The sequence below is a fragment of the Cryptomeria japonica genome, chromosome 3 (assembly GCF_030272615.1).
Source record: "Cryptomeria japonica chromosome 3, Sugi_1.0, whole genome shotgun sequence".
Lineage (NCBI taxonomy): Eukaryota > Viridiplantae > Streptophyta > Pinopsida > Cupressales > Cupressaceae > Cryptomeria > Cryptomeria japonica.
In genome coordinates this window covers 43948465-43972929 of record NC_081407.1, presented here as the reverse complement: position 1 = coordinate 43972929, position 24465 = coordinate 43948465, and the positions used below count along the sequence as shown (strand labels likewise).

At 38.9% G+C, this 24465-nt stretch overlaps 1 protein-coding gene across 6 annotated transcripts in view; it reads right to left on the bottom strand.

The window, feature by feature from the left end:
• LOC131033192 (imidazole glycerol phosphate synthase hisHF, chloroplastic) overlaps nucleotides 1-24227 on the bottom strand; it is a 188573-nt gene extending 164346 nt beyond the window's left edge. For 3 of the 6 annotated variants that reach the window (XM_057964339.2, XM_057964347.2, XM_057964357.2), the window contains exons 1-3: nucleotides 24083-24227; nucleotides 22482-22568; nucleotides 21826-22082 (exon numbers count right to left, since the gene is read on the bottom strand). In XM_057964339.2, coding sequence (XP_057820322.2) covers nucleotides 21826-22032 — 207 coding nt within the window. In that variant the 5' untranslated portion in view covers nucleotides 22033-22082; nucleotides 22482-22568; nucleotides 24083-24227. The other 3 variants (XM_059218048.1, XM_059218047.1, XM_059218049.1) reach the window with 3 other exon arrangements.
• Nucleotides 24228-24465: the final 238 nt, after the last annotated feature.

Genomic DNA, 24465 nt, shown 5'->3' with positions numbered 1-24465 from the left:
TTTCTCCCATCCAAGTCATAAAAACCAAAATCCAATCTTGAAATGCAAGGAAAATAGGAGGATTTGAATATTTCACCCTGGACCCTCAGCAAGGGTCAAGAGCAAATTTCCCTTTGGGCATCAAAATTTGCATCTTTAGCCATCCAACCCAACTTCAAGGCAATTCAAATGTCATTTCACACCCATGTCTAAGCTTGGCCTTGCTCAAATTTTGGAGGAAAAGATAGGTTTTAGGATTTTCGCCCTGGACCTTCGGCAAGGGTCAAGAGCGAATTTCCTTTTCTAGGCTTGGTTTTTCCTTTTTCAAACTCAAAATCACCTCAATTTGACCAAACAAGGCAAGAAATGCCCTCTACTAAGATTTTCGCCCTAGACCCTCAGCAAGGGTCAGGAGCGAAATTTTGGTTTTAGGCAAAATCCTTCATTTTTCAAAGTTAAAACTTCTTCAGGAGGCAAAAGGAAGTTGTTCTTGCTTCACTCATGCCTAAAACTTGACTTTTTTCATTGCAAGATGAGAGCTATTGGGAATTTCGCTCTGGACCCTCTCCAAGGGTCAGGAGCGAAATTGCCTTCCTTGTCCAAAATTCATCATTTGGCACGCTTCCAAACCTTTGAATGATGTTCAACCTTCACTCCAAGAGACCCTGCACATAAAAATTTAGCCAAAATTAGTGACAAATAGGCTCAAATAAGATTTTTGCTCTGGACCCTCAGCAAGGGTCAAGAGCGAAATTCACAATTTAGGCTAAACTGCTCAATCTTCAAGTTTCAAATCACTTCACAGGGCAAGGTAAGATCGTTTTCAAGGCCAGGAACAAGGTTTCAAGCTCAAACAAGGTGGCAAACGAAGTCTATAATGAATTTCGCTCTGGACCCTCAGCAAGGGTTAGGAACGAAATTCCCAATCTTGGCCAAAATTCATCATTTTCTCAAGGTTTTCAAACATTTCCAACTTTCCCTTCAAAATGCCTTGCAAGTCAAAATTTGGTCAAATAAGGCAAGAAATGAGTCCTAGATTGACTTTCGCCTTGGACCCTCTGGAAGGGTCAGGGGCGAGATTCGCTTTGGACCTCCTGAGAGGGTCAAGAGCGAAATTCGCTTTGGACCCTCAGGAAGGGTCAGGAGCGAAATTTGACTTTTTGAACTCTCCGTGAGGATAATTTTATGGAATATAGCATTTAAGTATAAGTGACATTTATACTTTAAGTTATATTCCATATATACTTTCACGATGTTTGAGAGTGGTTTCAGACCTCCAGGAGCTATATTGCAAAATCTAGTTTTTGGAGGTTTTCCAGTTTCCAGACTTAGTGAAATTTCAGGATCAGGACATTCCAGACTTAGCCAAATTTCAGAATCAGGACATTCCAGACTTAGCCAATTTCAGGATCAGGACATTCCAGACTTAGCCAAATTTCAGGACATTCCAGACTTCATCACTCGCCAACTTGACCTCACTCAAGCAGAACCTGCTATCCAGGTGATCCCCTTGGCGACACTCAAAATGCAAAGGCTAACAAACAAAACCCTAAAAGACCCAAAAAGACAAACCCTATAAAGCAAAAAGAAGGGGTCCCCATTTGCAATGGGGCGATGTGGAAATAGTCACAACAAAACCCAAGTCTTCCAAACCCCAAAAACCCAAGTTTCCCAAGTCTTCCAAACCCCAGAATCCTAAGCTTCAAACTTGTGACACTTTCAGATTGCGTGATCAACACTCAAAGCTCTCAATTCTCCACAAACTCTTGCGGCTTGTACACTTTCATTCATGGAGCTACAGGGCCGCATTTAATGTTTTTGCAAAATTACCATCAAGTGGAGTTCACGGCCATGCTTCTTTATGGTACCCTGATGGCCTTCATGTCAAGCCTGCATGCTTTGACTTTGGAATGTTAAGCAATCCACCTTCTAGAAGTACTTTTCTTCTTGGAATTGCCTTGTCAAGGTTTGGTCGGGTTGCTTGCATGTACAACATGTCAGGTCCATGCACTTCCCAACATTCCCTGACTAGCATTCCTCTGCACACACAAGGGTCAAGGCTTCTCTTCCTTAACCAATGGTCTCTCCTCTACGACCAGTTTTCTATATAAAGCCTGTTAAGCCTCATTGTAAAGGGTTCTCCCCCTGTTGGCTTGAGTTACTCTTTGCTCTTTCACTCCTCTTAAAGACTTGTATATTTTCTTGCATTTCTGCAATTGTAAGTTTGGTCATTGGCCTTTGAATGAATGAAATTATCAGTCTTGCCTACCTTCAACTTATGCATGTTGTGTATGTTTCCTTACCTTCATCATAGGTGTATGTTTTGTGGCTCTTCTCTCACATATATGTTGTGTTAACTTTTTTTTAGTGTGATTTGCGGGAAATCTTCTCCCCTTTAACTTTCAGCAAATTCTAACCTCCATACATGCGTTCGGGATCATTCATGCAACTGAAGTTTGTGCATCTCCCAGGTGTTTCGATTGATTCTTTGTATCATTACTGGGTGTGGAGAGAAACACCTCTTATCTTGGTGCATCACCTCCTTTCATTTTAGCATTTCTTTCTTCCCTTTTCCTCTTCAAGTTGTTATGATAGGTTTAGAAGTAAAATTTGGAGTGTTGATGTCATGTCCCCTCTTTAGTATGACATGACACTTTACGTGGATTTGCCTATTCCAGACTCTCGTAGGCAGATGGTTGTGATGAGAGAGTCATTTTGGCGTTTATTTGGTGATTGGATGGCTCATTATGCTCTTGGAGACATTATATTTATTATTACTTTGGGGCCAAAATGTTATTGAGGTGCACTTTTTATTTTATGAAGTAACTTTTTATCTAAAAAGTGCAATGAGGCTTCTAGAAGATTCCATTATGGATACTTCTAGAAAGTCATGGATACTTCTAGAAAGACTAAGAGGCTTCTAGAAGATTCTATTATGGATACTTCTAGAAAGTTATGGATACTTCTAGAAAGACTAAGAGGCTTCTAGAAGATTCTATTATGTGTATAAATAGACCCCATGGGTCTCTCATTTGGCATCGAAGTCTATTTTCTCTAGTGCATCTACTTGAGCATTTGTGGAGCTTGAAGGTCTGCAAATATCATTGATCTTTGGGAACGATAACTCCCTTAGATTAGCATAACTGAGGAAGTGAAATATCTTCTAAAGGGTTGCGTTATTGGAGATGGTACTCAGCCATTTCATGTTGGATTTCAATTGAAGGTTGATTTGAGGGCTTGTATTTGGTGAATAAGGGTTTTTGAATTCATCCCAGCTCAAAATTTGGTACTGCAGCCGCACAGTACGACCCGGGTACGGCCTGCAGCAGGGACAGTACGGTAGTGACAGCAGGGCATTCTTGGGACAGTCCAGTCCTCCTTTCATCAGCATTTCATAATCGGAGTTCAAGGAGCAATTTCCAGGTTCCATTGCATGGTTTTTGTTGTCAATTTTTATGATAGAAGTGCACAGTTGTAACAGTCATATATGTATTCAGAAAACAGTCCATTGTAATCAGACATTGCTATCTTGTAGTTGGATTGATATAGTAGAGAAGGTGCATTGCAAGGTCATTGTTCATGTGTGATAGTTTATACATTCTCTTGTCATAAATTCAGTGCTCATGTGTAAGAGTTTGTAACAGTCATACATTTTTAGAAAATTAGTCTACTGAACAGTGCAATCAGAATTTGGGAAATTCATGATATATTAGCATTGAAGTCCTTGCATGAATATTTAGAGTTTCATTATTGTTTATTGTGTTACATTTCAATATTGGTATTGTTATCTCAATTGTACTTGATGCTCAAAACAACTATCATATTGAAACACTACATCACAAACAAAACAATTCAGTGCATGCCAAGTGTTTGACAAATTGTCTCAGTTCAGATTTGGGGTTTATTAGTGGCCTTTATAGTAAGGGTCATTACAGTTGAGTTGGTTCAATACCTGCACTTGGATTGAGAAGGAAATCGGCCTTCTCCAAAGATTCAACCCCCTTGCGTAAGGTCCCACACTTCAGGGTTGTTTCCATGTTTCACAAGACTGTTGAGTTGATAGCTCAGCAAGGGTGCAAATTTTTGTGACAACAGTTTCTGGCACGCCCGGTGGGACAGACTTTCAACTTAAATGCTAAGTATTCAATGTTGATCTTAGTATCTCAGCCTTTGGAGGCAGTCATCTTCCAAGCACTTGACGACTTTGCTCACAAGTCCACTCTCTTGTTCATGACCCGTTGCTGATTTCATGCCCAGAATTCATACAAGGGCGTCTTCTAGAGGTAATTTCCAATTTTCATAACACTCATTTTCAAGTTTTAGAAGACGAAGAGGTAGACCTTCATTGTCACCAGTCAGAGCTGTTAAGGTTGTACGCACTCCATCACATAGGTCTCGTTCTACCCCTCCATTTACAAGACTATTACAATCTAGGGCTCCCACTCCCCATATCAATAGACCATTATTCCATATGGCTCTCCCTAGAAATCAATCTTTTGTTACCTTTAATGGAGGCATCCCTCTAGTTTTACCCCAAAAACATGATATATCAATAGCTACCCTAAAATCTATACCCTTATTTACCAGTGAAACCTCTGTTACCCTAGTTGAACATATCCATTATGTTGCTAGCATTTACATTGTATTTGATGTAACAGAAGATAATGTAGCAGTTAGGCTCAATACATCATCCTTTAAATGTAAGGCCCTACAATGGTATAGGGGATTGCCCTCTAACTCCATTCACAACTGGGATAAGTTAGGTGAAAAATTATGCAAACAATTTGAAGACAAGAGTGATCATTTATCTCTTGTAGAGCAGTTGACCACTATTAAGAGAGCGCCTCATGAATTCATGGGAGATTTCAATTATAGATTTCAAAAGACCTGGGATAGAATCCCTGCCTTGGTCAAGCCATCTTCCAATCATGCCTTCTTGTATTTCCTACGGACTCTCAATAGTGATATTGCTACCATGATACAATCAATGGGAGGAGAGAACCTACAAGATGCATATGACATAGCTATAAGGGCAGAAAATTGTTTGATACAAGCTGGGAAGATAGCTCCAAGGCTGCCAATGCCTCTATTCCCATAAGCTCCTGCTCAAACGCCCAGTTTGGCTCCTATCCCCATGGCACCCACAAGTCAGCCATCCACATCATCTTCATCCTCAAATGAGCTCCATGACGTCAAGACTCTATTACAAAACGTTGGCAATGAGTTCTAAGAATCCAGATACAGTCCTAGTCAGGAAATTATACCAGTTAGCAGGCAGCTATAGGGTGTAATTGATTACGACTGTAGGGTCTTACACCAGTTCCAGCATGACTTGACGTAGCCATTCTCCTTACCCTTGCGGAGGGTCGGGCCACTTCACTTAGAAGTGAGCAAGGGGGATAGGAAACGATCTACGGATGGGTGGATAAACGCCCTGGTGATATCTTTTTCCCCTCTATGATTTTGAGAGAATCTAAAGATGAGCAAGTTTGCCAGATAACAAATGAAAAGTACATTCTAAACCCTTCATCTATTCCTTTATATAGAAAATAGTTGCAAACGTATTTTCTGTTCATGTTTCCAAAGAACTGATGTTTATTTTGTTCAATGAAGAATATTTTTCTTCCTGCACTGTCATTTTGTTTTATTAGAAGCCAACCACCTCTGGCCAACAATATGATCCAAATCAGCCAAATGTTGGCAATCAAGCTCACATGCAAGGAGATTCTACCTTTGTCAATTGGCAAGAGGCAAAATTTTGTGGTATAAACCAGACAAATGGTGAGATTATGCTACAATACACAAGGTTGAAAAGGGAAGCGATAAAGGGTGCCTCACCTTCAACATGAAGAGCACACAGTTATACTGAGAGGGGGGGTGAATCAGTATAATGAAACTTTTTAATTCAATATTTTATATGATAGAATCAATCACTAAAAATAATTTTGCATATGAACACAATAACACAAAGATTTAAGTGGAAACCCAATGCGGGAGAAAACCACTGAAAATGAATGCTATATATTTATGTTCTTTTACAATTTTGTGAGCACCAACCCACTGGAAGCACCAACTCCCTAACTCTGTTTTGTGAGCACCAACCCACTGGAAGCACCAACCCCCGAACTCTGTTTTGTGAGCACCAACCCACTGGAAGCACCAACCCCCGAACTCTGTTTTGTGAGCACCAACCCACTGGAAGCACCAACTCTCTCTGCTAAAATTGTGAGCACCAACTCACTCTTCACAAATCTAATTTTCCATCTTGAACATGTTGCTGTAACAATGGATGATGGACAATGGTAACACTCTTTAAATCTGCATACACATCTTCATACAAATATGTCACAATTTCTTTCTTAAATCTGCTGTAAGCTGATCATAAATCTGCCTTACTCTTCATTTCAAATCTGCATGTGCTAAGTTTATAGATCTGCTATTATATTCTAAACTTATGCTCTTTTAGGACTGATTGTTCATGTTTCTCTTTGCACACCTCTTACTTCACCTACGTGAGGTATACTTTCAAAAATCCACAGTTTTATACAAAGTACATATATCCAGCATATATCAACATCCTTCTCAAAGCATTTTTAAAAAATTCATATATATATGTGCTAGTTCCACCGGTTGCAAACCAACATGACTTTTAGTTTGAAAAGTCATATCCTTCAATATTTCAATAACTTCTTTTTGTTAAATTCTATTAATAAACTTTTTACGGGAGTATTTGTTTGCCAAACACTTTTGTTTATATTAATAAACTCTTATGCCACTATACCTTAGACAATACTTTTCATAATAAACAAACCACTGAACTTAATGAAGCCCGATAATATGTATTGTAAAAATAAGGTATGTAATTTATTTACGATATTATTTTCTCCCAGCCGGTATTAAGTAAGTTCTAGAAAACACAAAGTTTAATAATTTTTGCTGTCGAGATTTATTTTTCACTTTTAATTTTGCCGCTCCATATCTATCTCCGCTTTAATTAATTTAAAGTGTGCCGCCAATAATATTGTTCAATATATTAACGCTCATGAGGTGCCGTAAAAAATACTTGGGTAATACATCCGCCATCAAAACATTTTTTCGCTTTAATAAACTTGCCGCTATATTAATATATTTGCCGATAATTATAAAGTCTTCCCATATTATATATCGGGTAATAAATATATCGGATTATTTATAAAGTCTTTCCATTAATAGTTTTCATTTGATTTCTATTTTTGCCTTCAGATAATGATATAGATACGAACCATGCTCACTGTAATCTTCTGCTTCATCGTGCTGATTTGTCAGGAAACTTCCAAACCAACACCCGACTCTAGGATATATTTTAGATACTTTCATTCTTTCTGTGATGTTATTTTAGATGCTTCCTGCTTTCAATTAATTTGACATCAATGACAATACTTGCATCACAACATCCGCCCAAGCTCCAGCACCCAAGGTAGTCGTCCAAGATACAAGTAAAAATACCATCCACGGTAGCAGTAAGCAAGAGTAGGCCTAGGTCGCCCAAAAAACAAAGGTAGACCTTGTAGCTTCAAGGGGGCCTCCAAAATCAGTTGGAGTTCCTTTCAATATAGTTGACCAAATGAAGAAGGCCAATCTCAATGTCACTATTTGGGAGGCTCTTTCCATCCCATCTCAAAGGGATCTTCTTAAGGAGGCATTGGAGGACATCAACCAATCAAGTTATGAGGCAGCGGTCAGCAAGAAGACAGTCTCCACCAGTTTGGTACAACCCAAGGAGGAAGAAGATTCAAGCAAAATCAGTAAGCCTCCCCCCCTTCTATCTCTCTTTAATCATAGGAGACAACTTAGTTCATAATTGTATGATAGATTATGGAGCTAGCAGCTCAGTCATACCTAAGAAGGTAGCTGACCTCCTTGGTATAGGATATGAACCTGTGACGAAGGGGGTTGTCCAATTGGATGGCACTTCTATTAAGACAGTAGGGGTGGTTAAAAAATTTGAAGTTAACCTTGCACGCATGTCCTAGTTGCACTGTCTTACAAGACATATCAGTCATTGACCTCCCTGCCTTCTTTGCCATTTGTCTGTCTAGAGACTTCACCGCCAAGATAGGTGGATTTTTGTCTTCTGATTGGTCCTATATGCTATTTTGAACAAGGTATGGTAGCAAGGTTACCATAAAGACAGAGCCCATTGCACAAAGCCACATTGAGCCCTGCACCCCCAGCCCTATAAACATGAATTGCACTTTGCGCGAAGAGGGGGAGGAATGTATTGTCCGTGAACCTGCTAATCTTTTGGAGGAGGTCCCCAATTGTTTTCTAGACAAATGGGCCCATGCTTTTCAATTTGATCCATTAGCTGAGATTGAAGAGACTAGGCTTGGTACCTATTGTATTCATGAGGAGGATACTCCTATTCCTAGCCTTATCAAGACACAAGAGGATCTGAAGGGGTTATGGAGCATGTTTTTTTATGGTTCAAGAAATAGGAATAGTGCAAGTACTGGTGTGATGCTTGTTTCTCCTGAGCAAGAGAAGCCTTGACCCAAGGCCTCCAATTTGCACAAAAAAGAGAGATCAGATCTTTGCAAGTATTTGGAGATAGCGAGTTGGTTGTTAATCATATTAGAGCTCAGAGTGTAACAAAGAACAACTTACTCAAATCATACAAACAAAGGGTTTGGGACTTGATTGAAGGATTTGAGGCCTTCAACATCCAAAGCATTCCTAGGAGTCAGAATAAGCATGCTGATAGACTTGCAGCAGCTGGTGCTTAATTTGACATACCAATGCATGTTGCAAGCAAGAAGGAACAACGCAGCAAGCTTGTTGTGAGGCCTATTGTCCTAGACAATCAAGCAAATTGGCAAGTGTTCGAAAGTGATCAGCAGATTGTCAATTTCTTGCAAAATGAAGCAGAATTTTCTGCTAAGAATCAATTTATGCTGCAAGAGCAATATGGAGATCAAATCATGCAGCTCAACTCCAACAAGTTGCCTAAAGGTCTAGTTACCTTGGAAGGCATTTTCAACTCGAATGATCAACTGAAGAAGAAGATGGACCTGGTTGCAAGGAAGTGTGATTATAAGCCAGTTGCCGTTGCAAAGGGTACGTCACTAAATTTGGGAAAGGTATGTTCCTCAACTGAACAAGAAGCCTGTGTTAAGCTTTGTCAAAGATATGACGACATACTTGCTTGGACTTATGAAGATATGACGGGTTTTAACCCTAGTCTAGCCCAACATACTATAGAACTAAACCCAAATGCAAAACCAGTTAGACAAAAACAAAGGCCAATAAACCCCAAAATTGAGCCACTAATGAGGAAGGAGTTAACCAAACTCATAGAAGCCAATATCATCTTCCCTATCAAACACTCCTCTTGGGTGGCTAACCTTGTCCCTGTAAGGAAGAAGAATGGGGAAATCAGACTATGAGTAGACTTTAGAGACCTCAATAGAGCCTCCCTTAAGGATCAATATCCCCTTCCCTCCATGGAGGAAATTCTACAAAAGGTCAGTGGCTCTAAAAGATTTTCATTCTTGGATGGGTATTCAAGCTACAATCAGATTTTGGTCCAAGAGTCAGACCAATACAAGATTGCATTTACTACTAAGTGGGGTACCTATGCTTATTGTAACATGCCTTTTGGGCTAACCAATGCAGGTGCCACGTTTCAAAGAGCAATGGACATGGCTTTCAAGGGTGTATTAAGAAAGTTTGTTCTTATATACCTTGAAGATATAACTATTTATTTGAAGCATGCAGCTGGCCATCTTGGTCATATTAAGCAGGTGTGCATGAAGTGCAGGGAATATGGTGTGTCTTTGAATGCAAGCAAATGTGTATTTGCTACTGATCAAGGAAGATTGCTAGGACACGTTGTATCTAAGGATGGCTTAGCCATTGATCTAGAGCGAGTGTTGGCTATTCTTTCTCTCCCACTCCCCAGTCACAAGAAAGGATTGCAAAATTTCCATGGTAGGATCAACTTTGTGAGGAGTTTCATTCCCAACCTTGCCACCATGGTAAAAGCCCTCACCTCGATGCTGAAGAAAAATTTGGCTTTCAGTTGGACCAAGGAAGGGAGGGCCAGTTTTGAAGAAATTAAACAAGCAATTGCTCAGGCCCCCACTCTTGTCAATCCTATCTATGAAAGGGGTTTTATCCTCTATACCTTTGGAGGAGAATCCAGCATCTGAGCTGTCTTAACACAGCTGAACAATGATAATCTGGAGCAGCCTATTGCCTTCTTCAAGGAAGGATTAAAGGACTATGAGCTCAGGTATAGCTATGTAGAGAAGCAGGTTCTCATTGTTGTAAGAGCGTTGAAAAATTTTAGACACATGTTCTATAACAACAGGATCCAACTCTTAGTTCCATATGCAAGTGGCAAGGATTTCCTTTTAAGCAAGGACATCAGTGAGAAGAGGGCTAGGTGGATGGCCAAGGTCATGGAATATGACATCAACATCAAGATCACCAAGCTTGTAAGTGTCAGGGGCCTATGTGAACAGCTTGTCTCATCTTTTGTGATTCCTTCAGAGGTCGCCCTTGTGTTACAAGAGGATCAACCAACTAGCAACGACACTTAGGTCAGTTGGGTGAGTGACATGACCACCTTCTTAATGGAAGGTAGATACCCCCAAGGTCTAGACAAGACCAAAAGAAGAAACTTCAGGTTGCAGTCCATCTCCTACATCTTAGTGGAGGAGACCCTTTTCCGAAGAGACTCTAATGGAGTCTTGTTAAGATGTATTGAGAAAAATCAAGTCAACGGATTGTTAGAAGAATTTCACAATGGCTCTTCAGGGGGGCACTTCTCTGTAAGGACTACAACTATCAAAATAATGTGGGATGGTTATTACTAGCCAACCATATTTAGTGATTCACATAGATGGGTGAAGAATTGCAAGAAATGTGCTTTCTTCTCTGGAAAGCAAAGGCTAGCTGCCCTACCTCTCCACCCTATTCAAGCAAATCAACCATTCGCACAATGGGGTTTAGACTTCATTGGCATAATAAATCCACCTTCTGGTCCTGGCCACAAGTGGATCTTGGCCGCAACAGACTACTTCACTAGGTGGACAGAGGCAATTGCATTGAGGGATGCCACTAAAGCCTCAATGTTGGAATTCCTTGATGGAATCGTGACAAGACTCAGTGTCCCCTCCACCATCATATCAGATAATGCCAAGGCATTCATTGGAACCCAATTCAATTTTTGGGCAGTGAAGCATGGTGTATACTTGAAGATGTCATCCAATTATTACCCTCAGGGTAATGCCTTAGCCGAATCTTCCAACAAGAACCTGTTGTGACGTATTCACACATCGCCCCATTGCAAATGGGAACCCCTACCTTTTGCTTTCTAGGGTTACTTTTCTTGGTCTTCTAGGTTCTTGTCTATTGACCTTTTGCATTTGGAGGGTCGCCAGGGGGCTCATTAGGATAGCAGGCTCTGCTTGAGTCAGGTGGATCTACTCAAGAGGTCAGGTCAATTGAGTGATTAGGAGTAATTTAGATCATTCGTAGGGTGTTTTTTGTGTACTATCTGACAAGACTGGTGCCATCAAATCATCTAAATCCACGGCCTCGGGCTCATTCCAATTCAAACTTATTGTTTTGCTTTCTCTATCATATGAAGATTGGATGTGCCTGCCGTTGTCCTGAGCTTGGTCGGCCACTCTGTAAATCTTACATTTCCTGATGAAATCCAAAGGCAATCTAGAATGCATCTTTCATTTCACTTCGAGATCATCTAGGAGATTCATCATAAAATCTTCAATTTGGTGCTCATGTCTAAATCTTCTACCGACCGTCTCCTCTAAATGTCCATGTGGATCAAAACTATTCCTCCAAGCAAAAGATGAAAAAGGATACAAGGCTAACTCCTTCTCTGCGTCATCCATGGCTAAGACATTAGGACATACCTCAACTGAATTACCCAAAATAATAGGTACCTGAACTCCATTCTGATGTCTGTGTCTGAATGCCTTCACATATGCTGCCAACTGCCTTGTTACTTCAAGTAACACAATTCTGTCTGTCGGGTACCTCGGCAACATGTATGGAGGTAAAGGACATCCATGCACTCTAATGTAAGTGAACTTGGGAAACTGAATGAACCAAGCACCGTACCTCTTGATGAACTCCTGGGCATCCTGAGATAATCTGTTGTGAATCCCTCCTTGCAACGTCCTTGTGATGTTCATCGTGAAAGTATCATTGACTAACTTGTAGTTCTTCCCTGGTGGATGATGCAAGTAGGTATAGGATTCACAAGCTCTGACCTCGCCGGGTCCTCTTCCAATCACTCCTCTGTGAGGTAGTCCTGCGTACTCAACGCTCCTGATTAAGGCATAGATGACGTATGAACTCATGTGGAAGGACTTAGTAGCCCTGAGTCTTCTCAACTGTACGTCTAAGCAATGGCTAATTATCCTAGCCCAATGTATTGTACCCTTTCCTTGAACAATCACCTGGATGAAGTAAAACATCCATTTCTCAAAATAGAAGGCATGAGGTGCTCCTGTAACTCTGTTAAGCATGGTAATCAAATCTCTGTACTCCTCCTGGAAATCAATCCTGTGTGGTGTGTTCGGTACTTTGCTCAGACGGGGACGACTCTTGAGTAGCCAGTTCTTGTTGATTATGCTTAGGCAAGCATCTGGATCATCATCGTACACTGGTCTGGCTCCTTCAATGCTCTTATATATCATGTCCCTGTGCTCTGGAAGATGGAAGGCCTCACTTATGGCTTCCTCTGAAAGGTACGCCAAAGTGTTTCCCTCATTGGACACAATTGTCCTGGACTGTGGATTGTAGTGACGGGCACACTCGATCATCAACTCGTGGCACTGAATGGCTGGAGGAAAACCGGCCGCCTTGATGATGCCACTCTCTATTATTCTCCGGGCGACAGGTGATGGCTTGTCGATGTAAGGGACCTCCCGGAACTTCTTCGTGCTAAAGTTCCCCAAGTTTGTATCTCCAATGTTGCTCCATTTAGACACGATCTTGGTCTCTACTTCTTCGGTCTTCTGATCTTCTTTCATGAGAGCCGAGCGACTGGTGGATGCTCCCGCCTTTGGGGTCGCCATACCTACACAACATTTCATTATAAGAAATAGATTTTGCAATAAATAACGTAAATAAGAGAGATAAATTTTAGGAAACCTCATGATAAGTCTCTAGAGTTATCATTTCCTAAAATACAACGATTGAGCCAAGAGATTCAAAATTCAAAATTCAACAAAATTTGGAATATGACGATGAACGAATAAAGCAATAACAATTAAATCGCCATACCTCGATAGAGAGCTAACTCTAGAATGCAAAAAACAAAATTCGCCTAGGCAAAATTTGAGGTATAAGATAATCTTCAATATGATTTCCTCAAAAGCGACTTCGCCACCTCTGGAGAGAACGTGATCTTCAAGTATTGCCTTAGACGTGGTCTTAAATGATCTTCAAATTCGCCTTTGGCGTGGTCTTAGATGGATCTCCAAGTTCGCCCTTGGTGTGGTCTTCAAATTCGCACCACCTTTTGATAACTAAGCGCCACCCTTGGATGAATGAAATTCGCACCACCTTTGGTCTTCAACGCAATTCGCACTCCACACAAGATGATACTAGCGCCACCTTTGGTTTGAAATCGCACCACCTTTGAACACACTTCGCACTATATTCGCCTCTTCTTGATTCGCATGAAGAAAGGTAAAAATGATTATGTGAAAATGAACATTTCACTCCCCTTATAAATAGCGCTCATATCCTTTCACCCCTTAGGCCGACTTGACAAATAAAACCATTTTTTAAATGATTTGCAATAAAATAACAAGGCCGACTTGCCTAATTGGGCGCTTCAAATCGATTTTATATTAACTAAATAATTAATTATTAATGCCTTGCGTTTTTTAAATGAGAATTTCGATTTTTAATAAAGGCAAAAAATAATTAATAAAAGATAACGCCATATTAAATGCTAAATAAAAATGGATTTTCAATTTTTTAAATCGATTTAGCATTTAAGGAAAATTTGAATTGTTTAATTTGGCGCCAAAACTGAAAAAAAAAAGAAAGGGACGTACCTCATCGCTCTGGTCCCTTGGAGAGGGACAGGAGCGATTCACCATTTTTGTCTTGACTTTTGCATTTCTACGTCCAATTCCTTCATCTCCACGTTGAAAATCAATCATCTTGATGGTCCTTCGAATTTGATCGCCTTGTGTGCGCATATGGGTGTCCTTTAAGTGCATATCGCCCTGGTCCTTGTCCAAAGGACAGGAGCGATCTTCTAATTTCCACGTTCAATATGCATCTTCTATCTTCGATCTTCATTGTAGGGCGAACAACACCTATGCTTGTTCCTTTTGCGTTTGTTTCATTTGTTTGCACGAAGTGTTTGGACGCATTAAAGGGACCATCGCCCTTGTCCCTTGGAGAGGGACAGGAGCGATCCACGTTTTCTCCTTAACCTTGGCAATTTTAAACTTCAATCTTCTTTGCAATGTCTTCCAAACGATGTCCCTTGCCTCGCTTATCCTCGCCTAACTTTGATCGTGAAGGAATATGCGTGCTTTTGATGATATCGCCCTGGTCCTTATCCAAAGGACAGGAGCGATGTGAGGCTTTTACATTATTTGGCGATGTTTGGACGTTCAAAACCCTTGCGAATTATCTTCAAACGATGCCTTGGACCATATGCTATCTTAGGACGTCTTGACTTAGCTTGATCTTGAAGCAAAACAAGGAATCCAAAGCAAATCGCCCTGGTCCCTTGGAGAGGGACAGGAGCGATATAGTCTCCATGCTCAAAATGATGATCATTTCACGTTCAAAACTCTTGTTTATCATCTTTTTATCATACCATGGACCCTATAAAACATTGCAACGTCTTGTCCTTACGTAAATTTTGCATGAAATGGCCAATGCATCTAACATCGCCCTGGTCCCTTCCTGAAGGACAGGAGCGATCTATGTTATAGGGTGTCAATTTCTTCATTTTAATGTCCTTTGAGTGTTTACGCATGATGAAGACGCCTTGAAATGTCCCTCGCCACCTTGTCTTGACTTGTGTCGACCTTGAACTTCGGAGGAACGACCTTGAACTTGCGTAGGGAGTATTATCATCATTGTATCGCCCTGGTCCCTTGGAGAGGGACAGGAGCGATCCTTCCCTTGTGGCCACTATCTCACTTTGCCAGGTTCCAAGTTTATATTCAACGGATTCGTCCCTCTTCACTCTATTCGTCCATGCCTTGACATCATCTGTAACCTTGCAAGAAAAGCAATTATATCAAAAATCGCTCTGGTCCCTTCCTGAGGGACAGGAGCGAACTAGGCATTTAACACTGTTATGGACGTCCCAAAAATCTTCAATTTATATTCAATGCGTTCATCTCATGTTTTCCCTTGTTTTTGAACGTAAACTTGCCTTGACCCTTGTCTGGATTTTGCATAATGAAGGAAATCGCTCTGGTCCCTGGGAGAGGGACAAGAGCTACAAGGTACCTCGCCCTGGTCCCTTGGAGAGGGACAGGAGCGATTTGGTCAATATAGGTCATTCTCCTTCGTTTTTGCATCTCAAATTATATTCATTTGGCAAAGCATCTTCCTTCGGACGTCCTCAAATCATTAAGTTTTCGAAATCTTGCAAGGACAAGGCGAAATTTGAATTGTAGCTCCGGTCCTTCACTGAGGGACAGGAGCGATTTTCCTCCTGGAGGCATTTCTGTGCTCATGAAAATCTTCAATTTATATTCAATGGAAAGATCTCGCCGTTCTCCATCACTTCCAACTTGAAATTTGTCTGGACTCTGCAGGGACGATGAGATATTTGAAAATGAGCTCCCGTCCTTCACTGAGGGACAAGAGCGATTTTGCTCCTACAGGCCAAAATAACAAGATTTTTCACATTTTAACACTTCACGAGGCGAAAACAAATCAATTCCAATGCCCAGGATCAAAATTCAAAAAAGTCAAAATTTGGTCAAAATATTCAATCGGACAAAAATTCACATTGACGGTCAACACTTAGACAAATTCAAGCTCTGCATTAACATTCCAATTGAAAATTAGACCATTTTGGCGAATTCATTGCATTCAAAATTACATCCTACAAAAGGAAGCTCAAAAGCTCTCAAAAACGACTGGATTTTGGCCTGAAAAGACAAAATTTAAAACCCTAAGGCTTGGCCCTAAACCCAGACGACCAACTAACTAACAAAACCCTAGAAACGAAAGCAAAAACGAGCGAAAAACAAGCAAAAAGAGGGGGTCCCCATTTGCGATGGGGCGATGTGTGAAATGGTCACAACAAGGCTATTTCCACTATCTTGTGCTTGATCTAGAATGTCGAAGACCTTGCACGTTTTGACAATATCAATTAGTAGTCTTCAGCAAATTCTTCCTCTTACCTCAAAATCATCTTGAGCATTCATGAAATGATCTTCCAATTGTAGCTTGTGTTTGTGTTTTCTTCCATTAGCTCTTTTGGTCTGGAGAAGTATGGGATGAGGAGAGATTTCAATTCTTCTTCCACTTTCTCTATTACCTATAAGAATGGACACACTTCCAATGATTGCCCAACTGAAATGGGAAAAGTGATTCTAGTCTTGTGTCTATACTTCTACACTTTGTTATATCTCATCAATTGCCTCACCAACTCCAACAATACTATCTTGTTGGTAGGATATCTTGGTAGCATGTAGGGAAGACAAGAACATCCATGAATTATGATGTAGGTGTAATTGGGAAACTGGATATACCAAGCACCAAATTTCTTTATCAACTCCTTTGCTTGTGGGGATAGCATGTGATGAATGCCACCTTGCAAGGTTCTTGTTATGTGCATGGTGAAGGCATCGTTCACCCTCCTGTAATGTGCTTTGCCTGGATAATGCAATTGTGTGTATGACTCGCATGCTCCTAACTCTTCGGCTCCTATTCCAACTGGACCTCTATATGTCAATCATGTGTGTTCACAGCCTTTGGCAAGTGAATATATGATATATGAACTCATGTAGAATGTTCTAGTGCATGCAAGCCTCTTGAGTTGTATGCCAAGGTTATTGCTTATGATTCTTCCCTAGTTGATCGTATCTTTCCAAGTCGATATTACTTCCATCAAATAGAACATCCAAGTCTCAAATTGAGACGCCTGAGATATTCCCATAACTCAGTTGAGCAAAGTGATCAAATCACTTAATTCTTTCTTAAAATCAATCCTCTGAAGCTTGGTAGGTAGCTTGGATATGTTGGGCCTACTCTTCAATAACCAATACTTGTTAATTATGTTGAGCCATTTGTCGATATCATCTTCATAGAACACATATGCTCCTTCCTTGCTTTTGTAAACCATGTCATTGGGTTCAAGTATGTGGAAAGCTTCACTGATAGTTGTCTCAAATAGATAGGCAAGTGCTTTGCCATCAGGTGCCACTATTGTTCTTGTTCTAGCATCATAGTGTTAAACACACTCAACGATCAACTCATTCTTTTGTATAGCTAGAGGGAAGCCTACTGCTTTCACTATCCGTTCTCAATCATTATCTTTGAAAATTCAGAAGCCCTGATAGTATACGAGGGACCTTGGAACTTCTTCATATTAATTTGCCTGAGGTTGGTGTCTCCTAGATTGCTCCAAAATGATGTATCTTGGATTCCAGCGCCTCTCCCTTCAGGTCTTTCTTGATGAGGGCTTGTCGTGTACTTGTTCTGGTCTTCGGGGCTGCCATGCTCTACGTGCAAGAGTTGTCTAAGTTAGGGTTTTGATATGATTTCAATGTCAACAATGTCCAAAATGCATCTAAGTTAGTAATTCCTTCTAAAAAGCTTATAAAATCATCGAAATCATTGATGAATTACTAAACCCTAGGCGTGGATATAAACCCTAGACTTGTCTAAATCTGAAAAATAATCATCTAATCAAAATGCATTGCATTCAAGCATACTATGTGATCAAAATGCAATAAAAGAAGCATCTTATGAATGAAACCTCTTAAACATAAGGAACCTGAAACTGTACCAGCATCAAATTAAGCTCCGATTTTAATGATAAGGATCAAATAAAACCTAATTCAGGCCTCCAAACAAGTTTAAAACTGGCTGGTAATTTCCAATTTGGTCTCTAATTTGGCAAAATTATCTTTGTATTGAAGTGCTTTTGATATCAAATGTCAATGTTTGTCTGATCACTAATGTAGAATCGCTGATCTTACTGTTGAATTCGCTGATCTGAAGGTTTTGGTCACTGATGGTAGGGTGGCAAATTCGCTGATTGCAAATAGAAGGTTCACTGATTGTTATATGAATTCGCTAGGCAATGATAGAGTTTGCTGATCTTGAATCAAATTCGCCTTGTGAAAATCGCTAAGTACTGAAGCTTGATCAAAATCGCTATATATTGAGAGTGAATTCGCTGCTTTGGCAATGATGTTCTTGACAATATTTTGCTTTTAATGGAATCACTGCTTCCTTAATCAAAATCGCCGCCTGATTGAGATCATTCACTTTATCAATTGCATGTTGATCAAAAGAAATGATCAACATTGCCTTTATAGTCATTGAGGAGGTGTGCTTCTTCATCACAAGGCTGACTTTGCCTTTCATTAATGTTTTGCAATTTCACTTTCAAAGGACAAAAGGCCAACTTGCTTTTATCAATTCAAATTTGAACTTAAAACATCTCTTTCTTTGTGGGGACCCTTTCTCATAATGTGGCAAGAAAAATTAAGTGTTTCTTCCTTTGTCGTGGGTGATGAGGTTTACGCTTTTGCTTGGGCAACAGATGTTCTAATGTGGAAGGTCATGCCTTTGCATGGGCAAAGGAAATGATGGATTACGCTTTAGCATAGGCACTGGAAGTTTGCACATTTGCTTGGGCATTGGAAGTGGCAAGAAAAACTTTGCGCCTTGAAGTGGATACTAGAAGTGGCAAGGTGAAAGATCGCACTTTGAGGTGAGCACCAGAAGTGGCAATATATATGTCGTACGTTTTGGGTAAGCACTGGAAGTTCGCTGATTTGGGAGGCAACAAGAAGTGTCAAAGTAAAATTCACGCCTTGGCAAGGACGCAAGGGTATTGGAAGTGGTTCATCACTTGTCGATTGACTTGGTATTCCATTCCATGGACCAAGCTTGTGATAGCTTGTTAGCAATATTCTAGCAAGGTCGTGATCATCTTCAAGTAAAGGAAATGTGAAGTGAAAGTTCGCTGATTTGGGAGGCAACAAGTAGTTCACACATTTGAGGCTCCACAAGAAGTTCGCACATTTGAGGCTCCATAGGAAGTGACCTCAAGACAGCAACTTTCCTAACTTATCATTTCGCCTTGAGCCTTTTCATGATTACTCAAACTCTAGCCTACCCTTCCTACAAACATTTAATCCAGCACTTCATCTCTGATTAAGCAAAAGATGATAATCAAATGGAATGATTATCATGAATCATTCACTCCAAAACGTTGAGGATAAAAATCAACTCAATCTTATTCCATCTAAAGGATCGCTACTACCAATCTAACCTAAAACTTAAAAACTGGAAACAAAAGAGGGGGTCCCCATTTGTGATGGGGTGATGTGTGAAATGGTCACAACAGGACCTATAGCCAAAGAATCTAGAGGAGATTCCACAACCTCTAAATGATGATTAGGAGAAGGAAGAGATGAATCCTTATCCTCATTCTCAGTATCCGAAGTGGAGGGAAAAGAATCCTCATCATTAAGAATCTACATAGGACAATTTGAATCGTCAATACTATCATCAATGCCTAATGCTCTAATGTGAATGTGGAATAATAAGAAGTGTCAAGTGGAACTCAAAGAGGACCCCTCAAAGCAAACACTCTTCACAATGAATAACTCATGTGGTAAGATGGAGGAGTTGATAAGCCTAAACACCATCTAAATAGCCTACAAAAATGCAAGTTCTGGTCTACGAATCCATGGCCTTACATTTCTTTGTAGGAATTACATGACAAGGAGTAGGGAGTGATTTTAAATTGTACGGCAACCTCACAATCTTCACATTATACAGTAACCTCATTATCTTCATACTGTACAACCCTTGTAGGTTTCCTTCACATTTTATTTTCAAATTTAACCTGGTTGCTTCAGATCCTAAATGATAGAATTTCAAAAATGCAGTAAAGTTATGCCCGCTGAATTTTTGTGAGGAATCCAAAAATGTGATCTAGAAAACAAATGCGCCCCTACCTTAGAAATTGAGGTAATCTGATATATATCACCAGTGAATGACATTCCCACCACAAACTTTGTTAAATATCTTCTGTTCAAAAAAGACACTCCTATTGAAACCAAAATATAACCTAACACTCTGTATGCATTCCTCTATGCACTAAGTAGTTGAAAAGGACCAAAACCTATGGGATTTAAACCCTACGCTTTTGTATTGTGAGATTTTAGTGCAAGATCTCATTGGTCGATAGAAAAGAAAAACCTACGTAGATTCAATAAATCATACACACAAACATTAAGCATATATATACACATGCCCTAAAGGCACTTATATCACAATATACCAATAAGTAGAAAGGATGACTGTAATAAAAAAGGACGATTATAGGTGGGGAAAGCTACCTATTTATACACCTCCTAATAACATGTAGTTCCACTTGACACTCAAGAGCCTACTATGCCAGCATCCATCCCAAGGTAGTCCACAATTATTGAAAACTCCATAGGTTAGATAAAAGATAAGTTTTACAACTCTAACAACAATCTGAATAAATAAAATGAAAATAATGAAAAATAACATTAAAGCCCCAAATCATAAAGTATTATTGATTATGATAAGATTGAGGATATGAGCTACAGCATGTTGCTTGTATCCTGTCTTCATGGTAACACCTACACCAAATCCAGTTAATGGCCCTCAGCTTGCTGCTTCATCCTGTCTGCCAGAGGTTTTTTAAAATTATTAATAACAAAGCCATATATTTTATTTTTTAAATCAAGCAAAATATTTTTTTCTTGTTATGAAGGCTCCATAATGTCTTCTGTAGCTGTGAAAAGTGAACATCAAGTACCATATATGACTTCAACCCTCAAGGGAGCATGCTTTGACAAGTTGCAATCGCCTTCCTCCACTGCAAATGTAATTCTTCTTGTTTAAAATTACTGAATAGTTTGCAATTAATAATAATAAACTATGCTTCCTTTGAGGTTCCTCTATAAACGTGTGCAAATACCTCAAACGGAAGACATACATCCACTATTATATTATAACCAAGTGGTATCATTTATGATAAAAAGGCAAGTGTACTACAGAAATATGTAGCAGCATATAAGCTTTTGGTGTCCATGTTATCATTGATGTAGTCGGGACTGTTGAACCATCCAAAATAATTCAAATCCCATTCAAAGAACTCTATAACTATTATAGGCAGACTTCAAAATACAGCCAATTTAAATTTATAAAAGATCCTATAGAATCATGATTGGAATCTTTGCACTTGCCAACTGTAGTATTTATGTGCCTGTTCCTACCATTGATTTCTTTTTTGCCTGATTAAAGATGTAAATGCACAAACATTTTGAAGTGCAGCACTGAAAATGTCTTCAAACCCAAAGACAACTCATATATGAGACAAAACATATTAGGATGGATTAACAAATAGGTAATTTGTTTCTCAAATGCTAATTCTTTATGTTTTCTGTCATAGAAGCTATTATGTAAAAATTGTAACTGTTATAAATCCTTTAAATTCAAGCCCCATTGAAATATTTCATTAGAAACTATAAAATGCAGAAGGAAATGTGTCCTTGGTAGAGAGAATACAGATCTCTAAAATAATTGTTTTGATAGAAACATAAAGCCAATGATAAAACATACATCCTGGATATTGAAGTTCAGAAGCCGAATTGCATTCCTAACGCTTCTGACATTGCCGGCTCCATAGTCTAACAGCGTTACAACATTGTCTTCTCGGTTGGAAGCGCACCTTATGTTATGACTTTTCTGGCCTGATATAGACTGAGGTGCCATAAAGAGCTTTATTGGAAGCATTGAACCTAAACTTGTAATATTTACTGCCTCCATATCCTCACTCTAGCTCAACTCTACTCGAACTTATCTTTGGATGAATATCTCTGGGAAGAACACGAAAAGCATTAAAACAAACTTCCAAATAAGTCTCAATCTCCAATATATAGCTGATAATGAGTATTTCAAATGACATATAAGTGGCATTAAATTAACAAGCATCACAAAAGCATGTTTGCACTTAATGGGATAACCCAAACCTACCTTGTAATCCTCACACACTGTACAACAAAAAATGTAGGCATACAATAATAAACTTCCCATACACTAGTCAACCACTCTTGTAGTAACTCAAATTGACAAAAGTGGAGGAAATTTGTTGATCAATAACACATCATCTGCCTAGCAGAATATGCTGCAGTTATAATATCATGGACTTCTATCAACCATCCATTTCATCATTTACCTGCCAAAGATTTCTAAACGTGGCAACCAATACAGCATACCTATGATATTCTGTTTTCCTGAATCAGTTTTTGCTCAGCCTCCTGTTGCATTGAGTATAAGAACAATAGCCACAATGGTAAAACTGTCTGCAAGACAGGCATCATAGAAATAATCATGATCAGGGTGAGAGTATCAAATGAAATTATTCTTTTGGATTTTTCAATTCAATTTGTGACAATAAATTTCAAAATATAACATGATGCCAGCTCAATCTTCCAATATACACTAAAGAAAACACTTTCACATTCACTTCTTTATTACAGGCATCACTGAAATAATCATGATCAGGGTGGCTATCAAATAATGTTTCTTTGTGTGCTGCAATTCCACATGCATTGATACTTTTAAAAACATACAAAGGCAATGTTCATTCTTCCAATAGCTGAGAATTTAAGTACACAAGTTTACTAATTATCTCAATTCAATTCATTCTCTTCTATTATGGTCTATTTAACTTTAGTAAGAATAACTCTGAGTTCGTGCTAAAACGTTGATTTAGAGGCAGCCCTAATAGTAGTGATTGTGACAGTCTTCCTACGTCTATTTTACCTAAAGACAAAATATGTTTAAGCAAGATGATAAGCAACTTTTTATTAAGTCCCAAATTTCCTCTAACTTGTTTAATCTGCTCCATAATAGTTCGGTACTGTCTATCTTCTCAAAAGAACAACATCCTGTTAAAGACATACATCTTCCTACTTAAATAAAGAAGAATTTAGAGCCTTGTCACCTTCTGTCAGCCAGGATACCCTTGCTTGTATCAGAGTTTCCTCTAACCTACAAAATTAAAATTGTTGCACCTTGATTCTTTTAACTAACCCTCTACCTATTGATTTTTTTTCATAAATGCAGGCAACATTAATCGCATTTTGAAATACTTCATAATTTTGGTTGTTTTGCATACCACGAAATTTTGATTCTTGTGATATGCTTTGTCATTCATCCAAAATTATGTAGCTTGGTTGTATTAAATAAGGATTACTCTAAAGGGGCCTAACCATCAAGAACACATACAATGGTTGGGATTGGATATGGTCCAATATATTGGCTAAACTATATATGCATATACTGGAAATATTGTTGAGTAATTCTCTTTCATGAAATTAGACACATATCATGCCTTGTATTAATTTTAACACAGCTATTTCTAAGCTCAAAACATATAATGGCCAAACACTACAAGGTAGATCATCTTACATAATTAAAGTTTAGAGCAAAGAAGCAAAAGTCGGCATTGAGTCGCGATTAATCGTGAATAATCGCGAATAGTCAGAAATGCCGATTTTTTCCCCAAGTCGGGCCAAAAAATCGTTGACTATCAGTCAACGACTTTGGCCGATTAATTGCGGGTAGAACTCTGCAAAATCGTGTTGAAATCGTGTTTAAAAATTGCGAAATATCTGGTCGGCTAAAAAAATGACATAAACCCTAAAAATCACCTGTGGAAATAGACCGATTCTGGGTATAGTTTGCATGGAATCAGTTAGAGTTCGAAATTTTTGTCCTTAATTTTTTGGCGGACGTTTTGACTTAAACAAAACCTTAATGACTTTCTGTATCGCTGAAAATTGAAACCTTGCATTTTGAATAAGAGCCTCACCTTGTCTCGCTGTTTCGCCTGGGAATTATAAATAAAAAATCGGAAATAACGTTTCTGCAACTGATAAAGCTTGAGAAATACGAGAATAAGCTTTCCGTCGTTTCCTTATTTTTGGTAGCTTTATATTATTGAGTACTTTAAATTAAAATCTGAACTCTAAATTAAAAACTATGACATCTAATTTGAGAATTATAAACTTTATATAGGTATTTATTAAAAAAATTATAAACGACAATCTTTACATTCATTTATATTATTGTTTATTATATGTTTAATATATAATTAAAAATAATTTAATAATTAACATTATATTAGTGTCATTTATTAAATATAAAATAATTATATAATTTAATAAAATTGTAGATTAGAAATATAAATAATTT